The sequence below is a fragment of the Girardinichthys multiradiatus genome, chromosome 1 (genome assembly GCF_021462225.1).
Source record: "Girardinichthys multiradiatus isolate DD_20200921_A chromosome 1, DD_fGirMul_XY1, whole genome shotgun sequence".
Classification (NCBI taxonomy): Eukaryota; Metazoa; Chordata; class Actinopteri; order Cyprinodontiformes; family Goodeidae; genus Girardinichthys; species Girardinichthys multiradiatus.
The window spans coordinates 8,633,515-8,655,447 of record NC_061794.1 but is presented as its reverse complement, the minus strand read 5'-3'; the positions used below and the strand labels follow the sequence as shown (position 1 = coordinate 8,655,447).

The window sequence follows — 21,933 nt, the reverse complement described above, 5'->3', positions numbered from 1 at the left end:
GGCCACTCTAGACCATCGAACCATGAGCACCATGTTTCAGGGTTGGTATAATGTTCTTATTCTAAAACCCTTGGTTTGTTTATCGTGCAGCACACGATATTTTGTATCACCAAAATATTTTCCCACAAGTCTTTGGAGATCTTCCAGTTGATTTTTGGCAAAAATGTGGGGTTTTTTTGGTCAGCAATTGTTTTGGAGGCGAGTTAATACTTTTTGACTGAAAGGTATATCAGGAAGGACATCTCTAGTCTCCTTGAGCAGCCCTTTTAGGATCCCATCTACTCAGTGTTATTTATTTTGAGCAGAAGTAGATTTAAAGACATCAAGTCTTCGATGACTGGTGAACAGTTTATCACAGAGTATGAGGCTCTGTAAATGTTTAGGGGATGAATTGATGTATGATCATCATATGAATTGAAGCCATGTTGGGATTGTATTTAACCAAGTCAGCTCATATAAAGATTAGTGATCCAAGTAAGGAGCCTTTAGGCACTCCTCAATTGACTGAGGTCATAGGGAAACAAGAGTTACCATTATTGACAAGGTTTCCTATCAATGGGCTGAAATTCTTCTTTTCTGATTAAGTAAAACGTTTAGTAGCAGTTATTATTGAGCAAGACAGTTGCGACACATGCTGAAAACAAATGTTCATTGTTTTAATGCAGAAATAAAGAAAATGTTCATGGACTCTCAAACACAACAGCAGAACAGTAAATACTTTAGTCCCCACACATGCCTCTCTGATCCCCTGTTTTATTTCTGTTCCACCAGGAGCTTCAGTGTGGACCGCGTGATGGACCGTGTGATGGAGCGCCACTATGACTTCGACCTGACATACATCACCGAGAGGATCATTTCTGTCTTCTTTCCTCCAAAGCTGGAAGAGCAAAGATACCGGCTCAACCTGAAGGAGGTGGCCGCCATGCTCAAGTCCAAACATCAGGACAAGTTTCTGGTGAGGAAACACCAGCGCTCTCCCGTTAGTTTAAATATCAGGGGTTCTGTAAGAAATGTTCTAATACGACAACATTAGCATGATTTATTTGTTGTTTAACCTGAAAACAACTCTTGAATTTTCCAAAGTCTAAATTTTAGCTCCATGTCATGCTTCTTTCCGGATGGCCAAAAGCAAAATAATCAAAGATGGATAATTCACCAACTCCCATCACTACCCAGAGAAGGACGACGTGCCTAACAACCTGAGAAACGTTGAATTCAGAAACGGCGATTCCTTTAGATTCTATTAGACATGTAATTTGTTTGTCCTATTAGTTGCAGAAGGGATTCTACTTTCCTTACAGAGAGCCTTGATGCTGCTTGTTGCACAATAGTTTGCCATGTACACTGTAGCCACAGCAGAGCAAACAAAAACACACATAGCAACCCACAAATATGCCACTGCTTTTTCTGTCACACCCATTCCCTTCTGTTCCAGCTCCTGAATCTCTCCGAAAGACGCCATGATATCACCCGACTTAACCCAAAGGTACACTACAACTCTTCTTCTGGTACTTCTCCTCAAGTGACACTGATAAGTCGTACAACAATCCTCTGCCTAATCTTCTCAGCGCACGCCTCATTGTTCTCCTCTCTCCATAAAACAACAGGTCCATGACTTCGGCTGGCCCGACCTCCATGCCCCACCACTGGATAAGATCTGTGCCATATGTAAGGCCATGGAGAACTGGCTGACCTCTGACCCCCAGCACGTGGTGGTTCTACACTGCAAGGTCAGAGTTCAGGGGGCCACCGGGCTTCTTTCAGACAAACATGCCAAGTTTTCCCAGGCTCTTAACAGATGTAGCAGCCTGGTTTGCATCAAATCAATCTGTTTTCCCAGGAACAGTTGCATTAAGAGCATTTGGAAGAGCCGACTGAAGGTCACCCGAACTATGTATTTGCATAGATATCACCAAATAAGAAAAAACTTGAACTGAATGGAGAATCCACACTGAAATAAAAATGTGAAAATTCCTGTTTCTTTCTAGGGATGTAGGTTAAACTCAGAATATGCATTCTTTAGTTTCCCATTAAAGGGTTAGTTTTGGTTTTATTGAAGTGAGATTCTGTGAAGTTATTATCATTAAAGAGGTCATATCACCATGAGCTTGTTGAAAGTAAATAGATCCTTGGACAGGTGTTAGCTAACAAGCTACAGATTTACAGATATGTTGGCGGTTATTAACAGTTTACAATTTAATAAGAGACCTTTGCTATGTTTGGGACTGTTTTCTCCAGCTGAACAACAACTGAGATGTTGAGTTACGTTGGTTGAGCCAGTCCTGCATCAGTCCGCCTCATCAGCTGATCTGTGTGAGTCCACCAGGACAATAGTTCTACAACATCAGGAGATCGCAGGAACACACCATCTTTCATGCTGTTGTACAACTGGCAGTCTGACACAAAAACCAAATCTTTATTTAATTCTTGGTAAAGCTGCAGTGGACCTATGAGTCGCAGCTCGTTAGGATCTGAATGATGCACCCGCCAAGCTCAATCAGCCCGACTTAACAACAGAAGTTTCGTCTGATTTAACACCAGATATTAACGAAGTGTGTATAAATAATTTTTAGCTGTACATACAGTGTTGCAAGCTGTGCAGATGAACATAGTTGGTCATTTTTAAAAATGAGTCAAGGATGTTTGGGATCAGACTGAAAAATTCCTAAAATTATTGTGCACTTATTTGGCAAGCTTTGGTGGAGAGTATTGATGCTGAAGTTGCCTCTTTCGCTGTTCTACTCTGTCTGTAAATTGTCATATTGCTAGAAAATAATTTGCTGAAAATCTAAGATTGAAAAGTATTGTTTCTCTGTATCATTGATGAGTGAATGCCTGTGCATATTACAAAATTAGAAAGATTTTTTGAATGTTCTCAGATTGTGGAAAATATTAAGTATTAATAAGTAATTTCATCATAGTTATAGATCATTGTTGGGTTCTTGATAAGAACTTTCAGGCCTGTAATGTGATCGTGTGCCTTTACTTTCTTGCTTGCCCAGCATTGATAAGGCTTAATCTCTTTACTCACTAATTCTGGTGTGGGAAGTTTATATATGAAGTCAGTTTGGATCGAACTATTTTACACTGAACTTCACTGAACTGTAGATGAAATTTGTGTCCTTACTAAGAACTAGTTTATACTGGTGCTGATGACTGGGCTCCTGCGATTTGTTTTATTTGTTGGTTTTGGTCTGAAGAATTGAAATAGTATAACCCAGACAACTCCTGGGCCCTGCCGACTTTCCAGAACATTCCAGCTGCAGGAAATTATCTATCAGCAGCGGATCACGCCAGGGATGAAGAAAAGTGAATTTCTGTCAATGAAGAGTCCTCCACCAAGAGAGGCACGCAGCAAAATGAGCTTTAATTTGTGCTCATTGTGTTAAAGGGGCCCTTATCCCAGTATCTGGAGGGGGTCCCCATTGGAATTTGGAGTTGGAATGTCTTAGGAATGTGTCAGGAAATGTTGAGCTCTCGCTGTGAAAAAGACACTGCAGGGAGCTTCTTAATTTTAGTTTAGCAACCAGGTATTTAGGTTCTCCATGTTCTGGCCTTGTCTCCATAAGCATTTGGTCTCTTACCTCCAGTTTCTCTGTGTCCCTGAATCTAAAAATCAGGCTTATACTTCAAACTTTCAGATCCTATAAGCTGTTTCCATCATGAGAAGTTAAACCGCCCTCGGGCCATGATGATTTTCCCCTTATTTCTCCCATTTTTTCCCCACAGGGCAACAAAGGGAAAACAGGCGTGATTATTGCAGCCTATATGCACTACAACAAGATTTCTGCAGGGTGAGTGTGTGTGGAGAGGAGGTGTAAATACACAGTTGAATTTCTGGTTCATTAGATTATCCTTGCTTTATATTTACTGAATGTCAAAACATGTTGGATTAAAATGTGCATATCTAGTTACAGTGCCTCTTAAAGGTGTACACACCCCTGAGGCAATGACAAATCATTTTAAAAGCTTTTCCACATGTGACATCTAACTAGAACAATAAATCTGTAGGAAGGAAAACAAATCATAAAAAAGGTTTGACAACCAGTTGCATACGTATGCACACCCTTAAACTAATAGTTTGTTGAAGCACCTTCTGATTTAATTTCAGCGTTCAGTACTCATTAGAAGCAGTCTGTCAGAATCCCGCATCATGACTTGGAAAACATCTCCAAATCTATCAGACTGTGGGGACATCTCTTGTCCACCTTCCTCTTCAGGACACCCCACAGAGTTTCTTCTAATTTAGGTGTGGACTTTATCTAGGCCATTCTAAGTTTATTGTCAGCTTTCTAGTAGTCTCCTGAAGGCTTTAGGTTAAATCTGACTGATAATTCTTACTGTTCATCAATTCATCTGCCTTTACAAAAAGCCCCAGTAGGGGCAACGTAATCCCACAGCATGATGCTACCACCACCACATTTCACTGTTGGCAATGTGTTCTTTAGCCAGGCCTGAATGTTTTATTTTCCTTCTCACAAATCTAACTAGAGATATGAACAGTATAGGTTATTGTTGTAACCTGTGTTGCTGTTGGCCTCTTAACATGCTTCTCTGACTGATTTTCCATCTGTCTTTTCAGTGATTTTGGAGAAATGTCTATTGTTTTTTCAATGTCAATGCTGTCCCATATTTTCTCCAAACATTAATGAGTCGTTATTGTGACATGGTATATAAATATTGCTGTGGAACCTGTGGTACCTTCTCCCTGGCCCTTTGAGTAATGAGATCCTTCTGATGCTTTGTAGTTTCTCTTTAACCTTTTGCTTTACCTGAAGGATGCAAATGTGAAAAAGTCAGAAAATCCAACTAGAACAGGTAAATTTTATTTCCAAATAACCCGATTATAGATGTGGAATCAAGAAAACTAAATGAGAACGAAAATGAAAATGAATCAGAAAGGGTCAGCAAGTATTAAGGTTTCCACATGTATGCAACCAGGTTACTGCAGATAAATGTCATATTATATGTGGAAAAGGTTTTGAAATTATTTATCATAATCTCATTTTTTACACCACAAACACCAGGCATTTTAACAGGGGTTTGTACACTTCTACGTGGCATGATACATTTAAGGACTTGTTACAGCTACTAATCTACAGGCTGATTTAAAAAGGGACTTTTTTAAAAAATATTCCGTTCATGAATTAAGTGTGTTGGATTCTGCTCAGGAACAGTGGGAACCAGTTTATCCTGTGGTCTATGCCAGCTGTATCCTTTCCATGTACTTTTGGAGCTCCATTATTGAAACTGTTAACTCAAAGCACTTGTGTGTCTGTGTCTGTATGTGTGTGCATGTGTGTGTTTGCAGAGCGGACCAGGCTCTCAGTACTCTGGCCATGAGGAAGTTCTGTGAAGATAAGGTGTCCTCTTCCCTTCAGCCATCTCAAAACAGGTAGAGGCCGCAGAATGATCTGAGAGGAAATAGGCAGGGAGGATGGGTGTCGGTGTCCGACATCATACATGAGATTATTATGTGCATCTGACTGACGGAAAAAGGAAAAGGAAACCGCTTCTGGCCTTAGGTTCTTGTATTCGACTGTGGTATCCTTAGCTTTAAGGATATAAGCGGATTTTCTTTTTTATTGATTTTAATTGACAGGGTTTAAGTCCATTCACTCCATCTTGGTCCAGATGACCTATTGTTAAAGATTCTCTCAATATATTAACAGTGATTCACAGTTGACTTTAGGACACTTTAGTATACAATCACAAGTTGCCCAGGTCCTGTGATTGCAAAATAAGCCTAAATAATCACCTGTCCACCACAGTGTTTAATTGGTTGAACTGTTTGTGCTGACCTGCTGGGCAGCCTGATAGGCGACAATAATGCAGTAGTTAATACACAGACGGTGGTTGCACTTGAGGTGACTCTAGAGCAGACAGATAAGTGGGGGGAAGAACTAGGTGTCAGTTGTGCTGCCATGTCTTTTTATAGAAGAAGCTTTCTCCTGTCAGTGTTTTTGTAATTGTAATGTCTTTTGGGAAGACCAAGAGTTGTCCGAATTCCCACTTGATGGACTCCAAATTGTTTACAAATAGCCTTTCACTCTTCCCAGTTTGATGGGCATCAATGATGGCTTCAGTAAGATCATTGCTGATGTCTTTCTGCCCTGGGATGGTGTTAGTACACACCTGCATGCTCCAAACCAGCAGACTGCCAAAACGCCTGCTTTTATAGAAATAGTCACACCTGCTTACCTGAGGTAGCAGCCCCTGGTTTCTACTTTTTCTTTTAAATACAATGAAAGCAACAAGAGTGTACTTAGTTTGTCTCCATGGCTTTATTAAAAATCATGGAAGCTTTCTTTTGCCCATGACCGTAGCCCAGGAATAGTGAAAACATTCAAAATAAGCCCAAGAAATATTTTCTTCTCTGCACAACCTTTAAATACCAGCAGATTCCTGGCAGAAACAATGGTTGTTTCTTCCCTACTTCTTCTCTGTATGCTAGGACTCATTCTTGTGACTATGTTATTTTCAGGTATATCTATTACTTTGGAGGCCTTCTCTCTGGGGCAATAAAGATGAACAGCAGCCCTCTCTTCCTCCACCAAGTCCTCATCCCATCACTGCCTAACTTCCAGGGTGAAGGAGGTACATTATATCTTTATTTGTATGAAACCTAATCATTACAACAGATTTTTGCCTAATGCATGTCTGTAGGCAGTAAATACTTTATGATTGTACAACCTTGTTCACAATAATAAGGATGCAAAATGTGTCTTGTTTCTGCTGGACGACACATGTTTACAGCTATCATGAAAATCTTGTATCAGGCAGAACTTTGGGTAAAAAGCTCAAGATCACGAGACACAGAAGCATAAAAAGTATTGTAGAATCTTAGCTGTCAAAATAAAATGTTACATTTAAGCTTTAAAACTGTGGTTCAGGGCAAACGGAGAGAGTCTTATGGATGTTATGTTTCATGCCTCTGACATTAGAGAAATTTACCAAAGCATCAATATCCTTATGTGTTTCCATGTTTAGTTATTTTAAGGAGATTGTCAATGGAACTGAAACGTACCTCCTGTCTCTAATCTATTCTGCGGTCTAACTGAGCCTTTATATAAAGATAAAACCTAAAAGGGATGTAATGTTTGTCTTGGCAGAGTCCCCTGACAGGAATTGTACCAGTGTTTTTGACTGCAGATGCCACAGGCTGAATTCGCTGTATCCACACACATGACCGTCTGTTTGTCTTTAATCTGATGATCAGGTCCACCAGGAGTGGATGGAAGTCAGCGCATTCCTCTGTCTTGACGCCTATAATGCTCACAACGTCTAAAATTATCTCTCCTCTTCCTAGGTTACCACCCCTTCTTGAAGATCTATCAATCCATGCAGTTGGTCTACACTTCAGGCATATAGTGAGTCTGCCTTCATCTTAAAAGGCCAAGTGATAGACCAGATATGCTGGGACATAGTTGTTGACATTTAGCCAAGGGTTTAATTTGTTCTAAAGTTAAGCATTAAAAGTAGTGTCTTGCTTTGTAAAAGGCTCGTTTCTGAAGCCATTGTTGTTCACAGCGACCTTCAAGGCACTGGTGGGAGACGGCTGTGTGTGACCATCGAACCGGCCTTGTTGCTGAAAGGTGACATCATGGTGAGTCATATGTGGAGGAAGTCTCACACTAAAGGTCTCGGATCTATATGAATGTGGGCTAAATTACACATTTCATCAGTATTATCAGGTGTCATAAAAAACTAAAATAGAAAGAAAAATATACTTTACATGCTGCCAACCTTTGGCCAAACTGACTCAACACTGTATAAACAAGGCAAAAGTATTCACAACCATTGAACTTTTTCACATTGTGTCGCGTTACAGCTACAAACCTCATTGTATTTTATTGGGCTTTTCAGAACTTATTACAAATAGAAATCTGTATACAGTTAAACCCCCCAAAGTACTTAGACCCCTGCAAGATTTAGGTTTGATGTAATCTTTTAATTTTAACCAAATTTTAACATTTTGGACCCAGCAAGAGAATGGACTGGAATCTGTTTTTATTAAGTCTCGTTAGGAATGTTTCTGCCAGCTTTGCACATTTAAAAACTGAACTTTTTACCTGTTATTCTTTGCAAAATAGTTCACGCTCTGTCAGATTGGATGAAGAGTTTCTCTGAACATAAATTCAGTCTTGGCATTTATTTTCGATGGAGTTAAGTTGGAGTTTTGACTAGATCATTTTAACACACTAATATGCTTTGATGTCAACTATTTTATTTTAGTTCTGGCTTTATGTTTAAGTTGTTCTGCTGGAAAGTAGACATCCACCTCAGTCTTGTGTTCTTTGCAGCGTCTAACAGTTTTTCCTCCAGAATAGCCCTATGTTTAGCTACACCCATCCTACCATCAACATCAACTAGCTACCCACTCTCTGTAGAGGAAAAGCCTTCCCACAACATGATGCTGCCAATAACATTTCACCATGGTTACGGTGTGTTTAGAGTAATGTGCATTAGTAGGTTTTATGTCAGCTAAAAAAAATCTGCTTAACTGTCATCTGACCAGAACCATTTCTTCTACATTGTTGTGGCTCCCTAAGCTCTGTTTACTGAGATGTTGACTTATGAAGGCAATTGGTCACAATGTAATTTTAGTTGGGGATAAAGTGGGCAGAATAGAAATAAACACTGCAGTTTCACTTTTTGTATGAAATTGTTAGAAATTCTTAAGATGTACACTTTTCCTCTCTCTTCTACAATGACATGCTACTTTGTGTTTGTTAACCAGAAATCATAATTTGTCAGTGTGTACAGTCAGACATTTCAAAAGTGTAGGTGTCACTCTCCAGGGAATACAAGGCCAGGCATTACTTCCACAGGCCTGCGATTATCCCACATCTGCTTTCTATCCTCACCTTCTGCTGCCCTCTTCAGGTGAAATGCTACCACAGGCGAGCTCACAGTGCCGACAGAGACACAGTGTTCAGGCTGCAGTTTCACACCTGCACCATCCATGGATCCCAGCTCTGGTTTGGAAAAGGGGAACTGGATGAAGCTTTCACCGGTGAGTTTATCCACTTGGTAGATACAGCTGAGAGAAGTTAAGGAATTATAGACAGTAGATATGATTAGTGAGGCTGTAAATAGATATGAAAGAATATTATCGTAAAGGAACCATTACTTTTCCAGTGATTCTTAAATACAGGCTTTGGGTTCACAAGATGTGTTTTGTTGTGTATTTTCTCTAATTCATACACAAACAGAGGAGAGGCTTCCTTGTAAAATGGTCATGATCAACAGTTTACCAGATTTTCAGCTTTGGAAAAGATAAATAAACAAATAAACGGATTTTTTTTTTTTTTTCAAATAGAATAAAAGTTTCTTAGCACTAGCTGTAAACAAGTATTACTAGGAAGAAAACTGCTTGATTACTGGTTTTATTGAAGTGCAATTTCATTATATCCTATTAATTGTTGTAGGAACAATACATTTTGGCAGGAGAAATTTTATTATGCCCTAAATACCTGGTTTCTTTGGACACTTTTACTGTATATCGTCATTTCTACACAGACTGACATAATAGCAATGCTTTAAACTGCCGCAGAGGGAATATAATTGCCGTGGTTTGGCCTTGGGATATTGTGGGTGAATAAATCCTTAAATGGTAGTAGTTTAATCCCCATCCTGGAAGTAATAACAGCTTCCTGGAGTAGAGTATAGTGAGAATTAGATGTGATGATACACGGTTGGTGGACATGCGTTACCTAAGCCTATAATGAATGTGCTCATCACTTCAGCTTTCCCCAGTTTCACTTTCTCTGGGATAACAGATCATGTGTTTGTAGGAACAATGTGGTTTTCATTCCTTCATTGAGATGAAGCATTGAAGATGTACTGAAGTATATGATTAGCGGTCATGAACATCAAAATACATCAGTGGACTTAATGTTGGAGCTTTCTAGGGTTTGCCACCATGCTAAAAACTCAGTTCCCTTTTATATATCTAAATATGAGAAAATAATAACTTTGAAAAAACAGAATATTTTTCCATAGCTGGAAAAATCCAGCCTTTATGATGTTTTTGCTTTAATTGAGCAATTTGTATCCTTATCCCCAGATGAACGTTTTCCATCTGATGCAACTGTAGAGTTTGTCTTCTCCTCTGGACCTGAGAGGGTCAAAGGTTGGTCTGCCAAACTTGAGATTTTTCTCTAGTCCAGTGCTAGGCATTTATCTTAGTCACTGATTCAGTCAAAGAATTGGAAACCCAGTGTGTGCTTTTCCACAGGCCGTGAATACCACAAAAATGACCCAGCTGTCATTGTCGACTACAACACCTCTGACCCTGTGGTTCGTTGGGACTCCTATGAGAACTTCAACAAGCGATATCAGGACAGCCTGGAGGGTAACTGGTGTCTTTTTGTCCCATTTCTCGAAATTGACTAACTGTAGACTGTTAGAGGCCAGTAGTCATAAATTAACTAAAAAGGTACAACAGTGTTGAAAAGAGTTTTTAACTTGCTCCGCACATTACTTTAAGTAATGCTTTTTGCAGATGATGTAGTTCTGTTTGAATCTTCATGCCCTGATCTTTAGCCTCCACTGGAGCATTTAACATCCTAGAGTCAACACCTGTAGCTTCTGATCAGGATGCTCCCGGGGCACCATTATTTGGAGGTTTTTCAGAGAATGTCTCATTGAGAGGAGAACCAGAAATGCCTTGGGGTCCTCCAAAATGAGCAGGAGAGCATGACTGGCAAAAGGGTTTTCTGGGTTTCCGGTTTGGTTGCAGTCTGATCTCAGATTAGCTGAAAACAATAGGTGGATAGAAGGACGTAACTAAACTCTCTCTTTTTTTTATTTTACATTCAGATATTGCCCATACACGAGGTCCTGTAGATGGAAGTCTTTACGCTCAGATAAAGAAGCGCCGTGGGCCCAGCTCTGGTTCTCTGACCTCAACCAATGGTAGCAGCCCAGGTGGAGGCCCTGCAGAAGACAGACCCGATCATCTGATCCGTCAAGGTTCTGACTCTGGCTTTTCAGCCCATTCCCTCCACTTGAACCAATCATCTATCCATCCTGACCACCCACAGGAACTTGTTCACCCACCACCCCCAACCAGACAGGAAAGAGAGGAGCTGGAACGTCTCCTTGGTGGGATTGAGGGAAACCAAGATGGAGAGCGAGAGACCGCTATTTTAGATGATGGAGATTCCTGGCCCTTGGAGAGAACTGGGACACTAAGGCTCAGTCGGTCATGTTCTTGCAGGGATGGTTACCGGTCTCAGCGCTGTGCTGAACCAGGTTGTGACCGCACCCTCCTCATGCCAAATGGCTACTGCCTCGATCGAGCTCCTGGCACTAACGGGCACCATGGGACGACTCCTTCCACCAGTCCAAACCCAGCTGGTCCTCCATCACACATGGATATGTGTCAACATTACAGCCCACATGCCCACCAGACACTTCCTCCTCCAGATCTAGTGTGGGACCGTCAGAGCAGCCCACCTCACTACTTACCCCGCTCCTGTTCAGAGGCGCCCTCATCCCGACATATCTGTCCATATCCATCACCAGATCTTACCCCTCATCCTCATAATCCATCACACCAACATCCCATATCTGCTGCTGATCGATTTTGCTGTCGTGAAGATGCCCCCTTCCATCATCCGCCTCCACCTCACAGTCAACACCACACCCACTCACATCACCCAAAACCCTCCACCAGCCCAACTTACCATGACATAATGCTGATGGATAACCTACCGCCCCCTGGCTGTCCTTGTAGGGACTGCAGCATTAGGAGAGAAGATTCAGCTGCTTATCACAATCTGAGGCTAGACCGCGGTGACAGCTTTCATTGGGACAGAGAGGCGGAGCTTCAACAGCGAGAGGCAAGACTCAGGAGAGCCAGGGAGACAGAATTAACCAGAGGGCCAGAACTTCACTGGGAGAGGGATCCCGGGCTCAGACGAGGCAGAGAGTTGTCACTCCACTGGGAGCGGGACAGGGAGGTGGAGCTGCAGTGGGAAAGGGACAGAGAGACAGAATATTGGAACAGGAGGGCCACTGTAGCCTCCTACGGCCCACAGGGACACGATCTGCCAGCCTTCAGCTTTGACCCTTTACCATCAGGTCATCCAGCTTATCCAGAGGCGTCAAGATCCAATGCTCATTCCCACCTAGATCTGAAGTACAGCAGCAGCAGCAGTGGGTACCAAACACCACATCATGTGTGCCCCTGCTCACCATATCAGCCTTCGCCATCTGAAAGCAGAGGCTATGCCTCTGGCTACCAGTCAGAGTCCACATCTCCTCTGCCGCCTCCTTCCTCCATGGTGGGGACCTGCAGCCACAGCAATGGGCCAGCAGACCATAACCCTAACCACCATCACCACCATGCGGACTCACAGCAGTCATACAGCTCTGACTCGCATACTGGTGAGTCACAGTAAACACAGGCCCTCGGTAGTATGTTATTACTTAACAGGAATGCTGAGGGAATAAATTATCCATAATCAACCACAGCTCAAAGGTTATGCTCAACAATCCTTTCACATTGCTCACAAGGTGGTTCTTGTTGTCTGTAGAGATTTACAGACTACTTACAACAGTATCTTCTGGGCACACAGGACCCCAGCTAATACTGCTTATTGAAAAAAACTGTTTGTTAATACGTTCCACTGTTCCCGCCCTGTCTCAGATGGCCTCCGTAGCTCCGGGGAGAGTGTAGGCTGGAGGGATCACATTACCCACGGCTCCTTTAGGAGGATCCATCGAGACGGTCATGTGGCCTGCTCCACACCATCCGACATGTCTGGACCCCCGACACCTGTCCTCACCAGTAGCCCACTACGCACACAGGAGAGGTACTCCACCTCAGATCTTTGATTTGAAGCTTAGATATACAATGCCTTACAAAGCTATAAATACTGTTTAGGCTTTTTAATCTTTTTTTCATGTTAGAAAAATCAACATCACAGTATTTTATTGGGATTTAATGACATGACTGTGAAGTAGAAGGAAAGGTCAGTCAGTCAGTCAATCATTTTCTACCGCTTATTCCATAGTGGGTCACGGGGGAGCTGGTGCCTATCTCCAGCAGTCTATGGGCGAGAGGCAGGGTACACCCTGGACAGGTCGCCAGTCCATCGCAGGGCAACACACAAACAACCAAGCACTCACTCATTCATACACCTAAGGGCAATTTAGAGAGACCAATTAACCTAACTGGCATGTCTTTGGACATCTAAAAATGTTACAATATCATAAGAAGTTCAATATTTTTGGTTAGTCATTTCAGAAAGTGAAAGTCCTATTATATAGATTCATTACATATAGAGTGAAATATTTTCAAGTCTTTATTTCTTGTCATTTTTATGAATATGGCCAACAGACAATAAAACCCAAACTTCTGTCTTAGAAAATTAGAATATTGCATAAGATCAATAAAAATGATATTTTAAGCAGAAATGTAAGGCTGCTGAAAAGTATGTCCATTTGTATGCACTCAATGCTTGGTTGGGCCTCCTTTTGCATGTAATCCTGCATCAATGCGGAGTGGCATGGAGGCAATCTGCCTGTGGTTCTGCTGAGGCATAATGGAAGCACATGTTGCTTTGATAGCAGCCTTCAGGTCATCTACATTGTTGGGTCTGGTGTCTCTCATCTTCTTGACAACAGCCCATAGATTCTCTGATCAGGTTTCCAAGCCAAACAAGCACAGTAACATCACGGTCACTGAATCAGTTCTTGGTAGCTTTGGTAGTGTGGGCAGGTGCCAAATGAATACTTTTCCTAGGCACTGTAGATATATCAGTAAGTATAATTTCTCTTTAGGGAGTTTGTTGCTTTTGTTCCATTTGGTTTGTTTTGAGTGTACTCAAAACACGCAAACCGGGAATTGCCGAATCCAGAATTTATGTGTAGCACACTCCGATATATATGTACTTTCAATGACTGTTCACACAGTCAGTGTTTTTGTTTCTCATTGAATCAGTAATCATGTCTTTCCTTCAAAGCCCCAGTCCAGGAAGCAAAGATTATGACATGCGGACTACAGACATCATCGGCAGTGATAATGAGGGGTCCACAGCCCAAGAACTTAGTAACACTAATGTCATTCAGGAATCTCCAGGACGTCCACAGCCTAGTACCAAACAGGCATCTTTATCTCCTACCAAAGCAGATTCTCCACAAACAGACCCTCCCCCCAGCACTGCACCGCAGCCACACTGCCCCATAGATGCTCCCTCAGCTTCTTCTTTTGAGTCTGTGACACCAACACCAACAAACCAAGAGCAATGCCAGCTTCCTTCCTCAACTGCACTAAACACACATTCCCGGAGTGTCCCTCTCAATCTCCCTCCCCTCAGTCATTCAGAAGCTGCTGCTGTATCCATGACATTAACCCATTCTCAGACTGAAACCCAAGCCAATGGTCCTCCTGAACTGAGCTCAGCACATGTGAATGGGTCATCACCACCAAAGTCTTTCTCAGAGGCCCCAAAACCCATCACCTCAAACCCCATATCTGCTGCTGCACCATCATCCCCGCAGCCCGGGTCCAGCAGCATGGATGGCTCTCCGGTCTCAGATGCCCCAGTTCCTGGTTTTGCCACCCTGGGTAGGAGGTTAATGTTGAGCGGGTCAGAACCCCACCACCCAAATTACCTGCAGCACCACGGACCCCCACATCACCACTACACAACTGTGGATCATAGTGCTGCTTTGGACGCTAACAAGAGAAATGGTTATTTTGGTCCTGCCCCACATCTCCACCCAGGCTCCTATTCCAACTACTCCACCATCTCCATTCCTCTTCCCCACCCACAGCCACCTCTGCCTGAGAAGCGGCATCAGCCTGCCCAGCTGGGGGCCCCCAGTGAGGAGGTGAGGGCAGCCGTGGGCCACGTGCCTCCTTCCACCATGAACACAACCCAGCATCAGCACCACGTTACATTTTCTCCCACGGTGGGGGAAATTGCACCATCTACAGACCAAAACGAAGAAGTGGAGGGTGAGACAGCCAACCGGGTCAGTGTTAAGTTTGTCCAAGATAGTTCAAGGTTCTGGTACAAGCCGGGCATCTCTAGAGAGCAAGGTAAGGTCACTAACTTAAGAACAATGTTTGTTTAAAAGAATCAAAGCTTTTGAAACCTAAAGAATACATTTGAAATTTATTTGTGTTTGGCTGCAGCAATCGCTGCTCTGAAGGAGAGAGAGCCAGGGACCTTTCTGATCAGGGACAGTAATTCCTTCCAGGGAGCCTATGGCCTGGCCCTGAAGGTGGCTACGCCTCCGCCCAATGCAAACCTTAACAGCAAGGGTATAAAAAACTTTTTACATCTTTTTATCATCCTGATTTTCATAATTTGTTCTTTTGTGACCACCTAGTGTTCTAAAGGAGACAGTGACATTTGTAACGGTAGTAATCTGCTTTTCACAGTGAGTGACCCTCTGGAACAGCTGGTGAGACATTTCCTGATAGAAACAGGCCCTCGGGGAGTGAAGATCAAAGGGTGTCAGAACGAGCCTTACTTTGGTATGTTTTACTGCCCACTTGCAGAAAATGTCCATGTTAATGATTCGAGAAGAACGTCTTTAGTGTGTAGGACCTCATTAATTTTATTACACTTAGCATTAAGCTGAGAAAGCTTCCATTTCTGTGTGAATAGATCTGGACAACTCATGCCTTGTGATCTCCACTTAGAAAATGTAAGCAGGGGATAAAGTGACAAAACAGGAAAAAAACTGAAACCTAGATATTTATAATGCGTTAATAATGCTCTCTGCTAAACAGTAGGTCGACACCAAAGCCCACAAACACACCCTGTCTAACTTTAAGATACAGAGAAAAAACAAAAAGCCATATTTAACACCTCTCACCTGATGATTATTTTTCCAACGTTTCACTTATATAATCTTAAGTTTTGAAATATGTGATCTCATACTTTAGATTGTTCTTAAAGACAATATTGGTATATTATATTATTAGTATATTATTCATACTACTTGGAATTAATTTAAAAAAAATTGTTAAACTTTTAAAAAAAAGAAAAATCTGAAAAGTGTGACATACATTTAAATTCAGTCCCCCTGAGTCAATGCTTTAAAGAATAATCTTTCGGGGTAGGCCTATTCTTCTTCCCAGAACAACACAAAGTCATTCAGCTTGCATGGAAAATCTGAATATTACTGTAAATGTATGTTTTATGAATGAACATTGTTTCTTCGTGTTTTTGTTTTTGATATCTTATAAGCTATTTTTCTTTCATATTTATCAACAGGGAGCCTGTCTGCACTAGTCTATCAGCACTCAATCACACCCATATCTTTGCCCTGTGCTCTTAAAATCCCAGAAAAAGGTATGAGACGGCTGAAATGATCACCAAACTTTCTCGTGCTTTAACATCTGCAGTGCGATGAAAAATAGCATTCTTCTTCAGATTCTTCAAGTTGAACATATCTGCTTACAGAATGCTATGTTAAACCTAGTTTTGAAATATTTTTATTTGGTGTACGTAATTATTTCTGTCCATGCTCAGATCTTGTTGGAGACGTGCAGGAGGTTCAACCAGTCAGCAACATCAGCACAGCTGCAGACCTGCTGAAACAAGGAGCAGGTAAGTTCAACATCCTGTCTGCTCTGTTATTACAGAACACTGTCTTGTGTTAAAGCTTAAACTTGATTCCCAGTAATCTATTTACAGTGCAATGAAAAGGCTTCAGGCATTGTATAGGTTTAGATTCCTTATCACAGCATCAGAGAAGCCTAGCTTCAGTGAAGAACTGGTTGTGACTGTGCAGCATCTGTGTGCTGCAGAGAGCTCAGACTGCTTCCAAAAACAGTGTTTTGTTGTTGCATTTTACATCAGTTAACAATATGGCGAATGCGTCTAAGAAACAGGTACAGTGGCACTGAAGAATAGTTCTGACAGGTCATGACTATTTTTGACAATTCATGGCATTTTCCATTAAGATTTAATAAATAGAATGTAATAAAAGACCAGCAGGAGTGAACGTTACATGAATGATGACTTGATATTTAGAAGTAAAAAGTGATTCGTTTTTACATTGTATAGGGAAAACAAAGGTTTCTTTTGTAAATGACACAAATTAAATTAAAACAAATAAAATTTTACTTTTGTTATATATTAGTTTTTTTATATATTATATTATATATAACCAGGGCTATATTATATATTATAAATATATTTTAAATATATGTTTTTTTTTTTTTTTACTTTTTAAAATTATTTTCCTTTTTCTTATTATGTTTCCAAGTGCAGAAGAGAGATTTGGGCAGTTTTAGGGGGTACAGTGGACCTGAGTGGCCAAGACAATACCTCACGTATCCCTTTTAGAACATGTCAAGAACATAGGAATAAGTTTACATAGGAATGCTTACCGGTGCAAAGAGGATTGGGCGGCAGACGAAGGTGGAAACCTCGGCAGCCCGATCCCCGGATGCTTAGGCTGGCTCTAGAGATGTGGAATGTCACCTCATTGGGGGGGAAGGAGCCTGAGCTTGTGCGGGAGGTTGAGAGATATCGACTAAAAATAGTCGGGCTCGCCTCCACACACAGCGTGGGCTCTGGAACCCATCTCCTCAAGAGGGGCTGGACTCTATTCTACTCTGGAGTGGCCCTCCAGGGGAGAGGCGGCGGGCTGGGGTGGGTTTGCTTGTTGCCCCCCAGCTCAGCCGTCTCGTGTTGGGGTTTACCCCAGTGGATGAGAGGGTGGATGAGAGGGTCGCATCCCTGTGCCTTCGGGTTGGGGACCGGTCTCTGACTGTCGTTTCAGCCTACGGGCCGAGCGGTAGTGCGGAGTATTCGGCCTCCATTATTCTGCTGGGAGACTTCAACGCACACGTGGGAAACGACAGTGACACCTAGAGAGGCGTGATCGGGAGGAATGGCCTCCCTGATCTGAATCCGGGTGGTGTTTCGTTATTGGACTTCTGTGCTAGTCACGGATTGTCCATAATGAACACCATGTTCAAGAATAAGGGTGTCCATCAGTGCACTTGGCACCAGGATACCCTAGGCAGGAGGTCAATGATCAAGTTCAGTGAGGCCATGGAGAAGGACTACCGGTTGGCCTCGAAGCAATTCTGGCTAACCGTCCGCCGCCTCAGGAGGGGGAAGCAGTGCTTCGCCAACACTGTTTACAGTGGGGGTGGGGAGCTGCTGACCTCGACTGGGGACATTATTGGGCGGTGGAAGGAGTACTTCAAGGATCTCCTCAATCCTACCATCACGCATTCCCTGGTGGAAACAGAGGCTGGGGACTCGAGGTTAGACTCTTTCACCACGCAGGCTGAAGTCACAGAGGTGGTTAAAAAGCTCTGCGGTGGCAGGGCTCCGGGGGTGGATGAGATCCGCCCTGAGTACCTCAAGTCTCTGGATGTTGTGGGGCTGTCATGGTTGACACGCCTCTTCAACATTGCGTGGCGGTCGGGGACAGTACCTTTGGACTGGCAGGTGGTCCCCCTTCATAAGAAGGGTGAAAAGAGGGTGAGAACCTCAGGTTCAGGAGGAGCAGTGTGGTTTTCATCCCGGTCGTGGAACACTGGACCAGCTCTATACCCTCTAAAGGGTACTCGAGGGTTCATGGGAGTTTGCCCAACTGGTCCATATATTTTGTGGACCTGGAGAAGACATTCGACTGTGTCCCTTGTGGTGCCCTGTGGGGGGTGCTCCAGGTGTATGGAATCCAGGGCCCTTTATTAGGGGCCATCCGGTCTCTGTACAAGTGGAGCAGGAGTTTGGTCTGCATTGCCGGCACTAAATCGGACCTGTTCCCGGTGCATGTTGGACTCCAGCAGGGCTGCCCTTTGTCACCACTGTCACTGTTTATAACTTTTATGGACAGGATTTGTAGACGCAGCCAAGGGCCGGAGGGGGTCTGGTTTGGGGACCAGTGGATTTCGTCTCTTCTTTTTGCAGATGACATGGTCCTGCTGGCCCACTCTAGCCATGACCTACAGCATGTGCTGGGGCGATTCGCAGCTGAGTGTCAAGCGGCTGGGATAAAGATCAGCTCCTCCAAGTCCGAGGCCATGGTTCTCGACCGGAAAAGGGTGGTTTGTCCTCTTCAGTTTGGAGGGGAGTTCCTGCCTCAAGTGGATGAGTTCAAGTATCTCGCGGTCTTGTTCACAAGTGAGGGAAGAATGGAGCGGGAGATCAGCAGACGGATCGGTGCAGCTGCCGGTCCGTTGTGGTGAAGAGAGAGCTGAGCTGAAAAGGGAAGCTCTTGATTTACCGGTCGGTCTAAGTTCCTACCCTCACATGTGGCCATGAACTTTGGGTCATGACCGAAAGAACGAGATCCCGGATACAAGCGGCTGAAATGAGCTTCCTCCGTAGGGTGGCCAGGCACTCCCTTAGAGATAGGGTGAGGAGCTCGGACATCCGGGAGGGGCTCGGAGTAGAGCCGTTGCTCCTCCACATCGAGAGGATCCAGTTGAGGTGGCTCGGGCATCTATAACGGATGCCTGCTGGACGCCTTCCTTGGGAGGTGTTCCAGGCACGTCTCACCAGGAGGAGGCCCAGGGGACGGCCCAGGACACGCTGAAGGGACCATGTCTCTCGGCTGGCCTGGGAATGCCATGGGTTCCCCCGGAGGAGCTGCAGGAGGTGTCTGGGGAGAGGGACATCTGGGTCTCTCTGCTGAGTCTGCTGCCCCCGGTCCCGGATAATGCAGAAGACGACGAGTACGAGGAATGCTTACAATTTACTTAGGAATCTGCTACAATACCTAAGAATAAACGAGGAATTCGATAAGAATAAACTCGTTCAGCACCATAATTTTGAACAGTTCAAAACTTTTGCCACGAAGTCCAGATGGCTTAAGAACTGCAAGAACTGACTAAGAATAAATTATGAATCAGCTATGAATTCAGGAACACTGCTCAAAAAATAAAGGGAACACTCAAATAACACATCCTAGATCTGAATGAATGAAATATTCTCATTGAATACTTTGTTCTGTACAAAGTTCAATGTACTGACAACAAAATCACACAAAAATCATCAATGGAAATGAAATTTATTAACCAATGGAGGCCTGGAAGTGGAGTCACACACAAAATGAAAGTGGAAAAACACACTACAGGCTGATCCAACTTTGATGTAATGTCCTTAAAACAAGTCAAAATGAGGCTCAGTATTGTGTGTGACCTCCACGTGTCTGTATGACCTCCCTACAACGCCTGGGCATGCTCCTGATGAGACAGCGAATGGTTTCCTGAGGGATCTCCTCCCAGACCTGGACTAAAGCATCCAACTCCTGGACAGTCTGTGGTGCAACGTGACGTTGGTGGATGGAGCGAGACATGATGTCCCAGATGTGCTCAATCGGATTCAGGTCTGGGAAACGGGCGGGCCAGTCCATAGCTTCAATGTCTCCATCTTGCAGGAACTGCTGACACACTCCAGCCACATGAGGTCTAGCATTGTCTGCATTAGGAGGAACCCAGGGGCCATGCGGCCCTCCAAAGAAATGCCACCCCACACCATTACTGACCCACTGCCAAACCGGTCATGCTGAAGGATGTTGCAGGCAGCAGATTGCTCTCCACGGTGTCTCCAGACTCTGTCACGTCTGTCACATGTGCTCAGTGTGAACCTGCTTTCATCTGTGAAGAGCACTGGGCGCCAGTGGTGAATTTGCCAATCCTGGTTTTCTCTGGCAAATGCCAAGCGTCCTGCACGGTGTTGGGCTGTGAGCACAACCCCCATTTGTAGACGTCAGGCCCTCATACCATCCTCATGGAGTTGGTTTCTAACCGTTTGTGCAGACACATGCACATTTGTGGCCTGCTGGAGGTCATTTTGCAGGGCTCTGGCAGTGCTCCTCCTGTTCCTCCTTGCACAAAGGTGGAGGTAGCGGTCCTGCTGCTGGGTTGTTGCCCTCCTACGGCCTCCTCCACATCTCCTGGTGTACTGGCCTGTCTCCTGGTAGCGCCTCCAGGATCTGGACACTACGCTGACAGACACAGCAAACCTTCTTGCCACAGCTCGCATTGATGTGCCATCCTGGATGAGCTGCACTACCTGAGCCATTTGTGTGGGTTGTAGATCCGTCTCATGCTACCACGAGTGTGAAAGCACCACCAACATTCAAAAGTGACCAAAACATCAGCCAGAAAGCATAGGTACTGAGAAGTGGTCTGTGGTCCCCACCTGCAGAACCACTCCTTTATTGAGTGTGTCTTGCTAATCGCCAAAGATTTCTCCCTGTTGTCTTTTCCATTTGCACAACAGCTGTGAAATTGATTGTCAATCAGTGTTGCTTCCGAAGTGGACAGTTTGATTTCACAGACGTTTGATTTACTTGGAGTTATATTGTGTTTTTTAAGTGTTCCCTTTATTTTTTTGAGCAGTGTATTATGATTCCACTAAGAATCCTAAAATTTGGTAATTCCCGGTGATTCATATTATTTGTGGTCTGTGTGGAATAGTTTTATAAGGCAGTAACTAGGTATGCATTGGGCTTGCAGCTTGCTTACGAATAAAGATAAGGAATTGTCAAAATATTTTACAAAGGTTTATGTCATTTAGGGGTTCAAATACATTAGTTCAAGATGATTGGTTTGTTTTTAACTAGGTAAAAAAATAAATGCCTTGATGCAAATCATTTATTACTGTGGTCTGGATAAGTCAAACATCTAAATATGGTCTATATGGCACTTTTCATATTGGATTTACCGTTATAAGGATCCTATATGTATAGGATAAACCAGGGGGATGCAAGACTATTTTTCACATTTCATTATTTTGCAACCACAAACTTCAAGGTGCTTTATTGGTACTTTATGAGCCAGACCCACACAAAGTAGTGCATCATTGGGAAGTGGAAATAAAAATGTACATGGGCTGTTAAAAGATTTTTACAAATAATGGAGTGACATTTTTGGCTGCTCAAAATACATCCGATTGGGTGGATGGTATAAATTCTCAAAATCATGCAACA

At 43.3% G+C, this 21,933-nt stretch overlaps 1 protein-coding gene across 6 annotated transcripts in view; it reads left to right on the top strand.

Moving 5' to 3' along the window:
• Positions 1 to 21,933, top strand: part of tns2a (tensin 2a) — a 65,510-nt gene that overhangs the window by 39,279 nt on the left and 4,298 nt on the right. For all 6 annotated transcript variants that reach the window (XM_047362536.1, XM_047362527.1, XM_047362506.1 and 3 more), the window contains 18 exons: positions 772 to 955; positions 1,436 to 1,486; positions 1,608 to 1,730; positions 3,730 to 3,794; positions 5,312 to 5,395; positions 6,485 to 6,597; positions 7,310 to 7,370; positions 7,531 to 7,606; positions 8,887 to 9,016; positions 10,070 to 10,135; positions 10,241 to 10,357; positions 10,825 to 12,396; positions 12,659 to 12,824; positions 13,977 to 15,058; positions 15,155 to 15,283; positions 15,404 to 15,499; positions 16,245 to 16,322; positions 16,503 to 16,580. In XM_047362536.1, the coding sequence (XP_047218492.1) occupies positions 772 to 955; positions 1,436 to 1,486; positions 1,608 to 1,730; positions 3,730 to 3,794; positions 5,312 to 5,395; positions 6,485 to 6,597; positions 7,310 to 7,370; positions 7,531 to 7,606; positions 8,887 to 9,016; positions 10,070 to 10,135; positions 10,241 to 10,357; positions 10,825 to 12,396; positions 12,659 to 12,824; positions 13,977 to 15,058; positions 15,155 to 15,283; positions 15,404 to 15,499; positions 16,245 to 16,322; positions 16,503 to 16,580 (4,271 nt within the window). The remainder of the gene's footprint in view (positions 1 to 771; positions 956 to 1,435; positions 1,487 to 1,607; positions 1,731 to 3,729; positions 3,795 to 5,311; positions 5,396 to 6,484; positions 6,598 to 7,309; positions 7,371 to 7,530; positions 7,607 to 8,886; positions 9,017 to 10,069; positions 10,136 to 10,240; positions 10,358 to 10,824; positions 12,397 to 12,658; positions 12,825 to 13,976; positions 15,059 to 15,154; positions 15,284 to 15,403; positions 15,500 to 16,244; positions 16,323 to 16,502; positions 16,581 to 21,933) is intronic.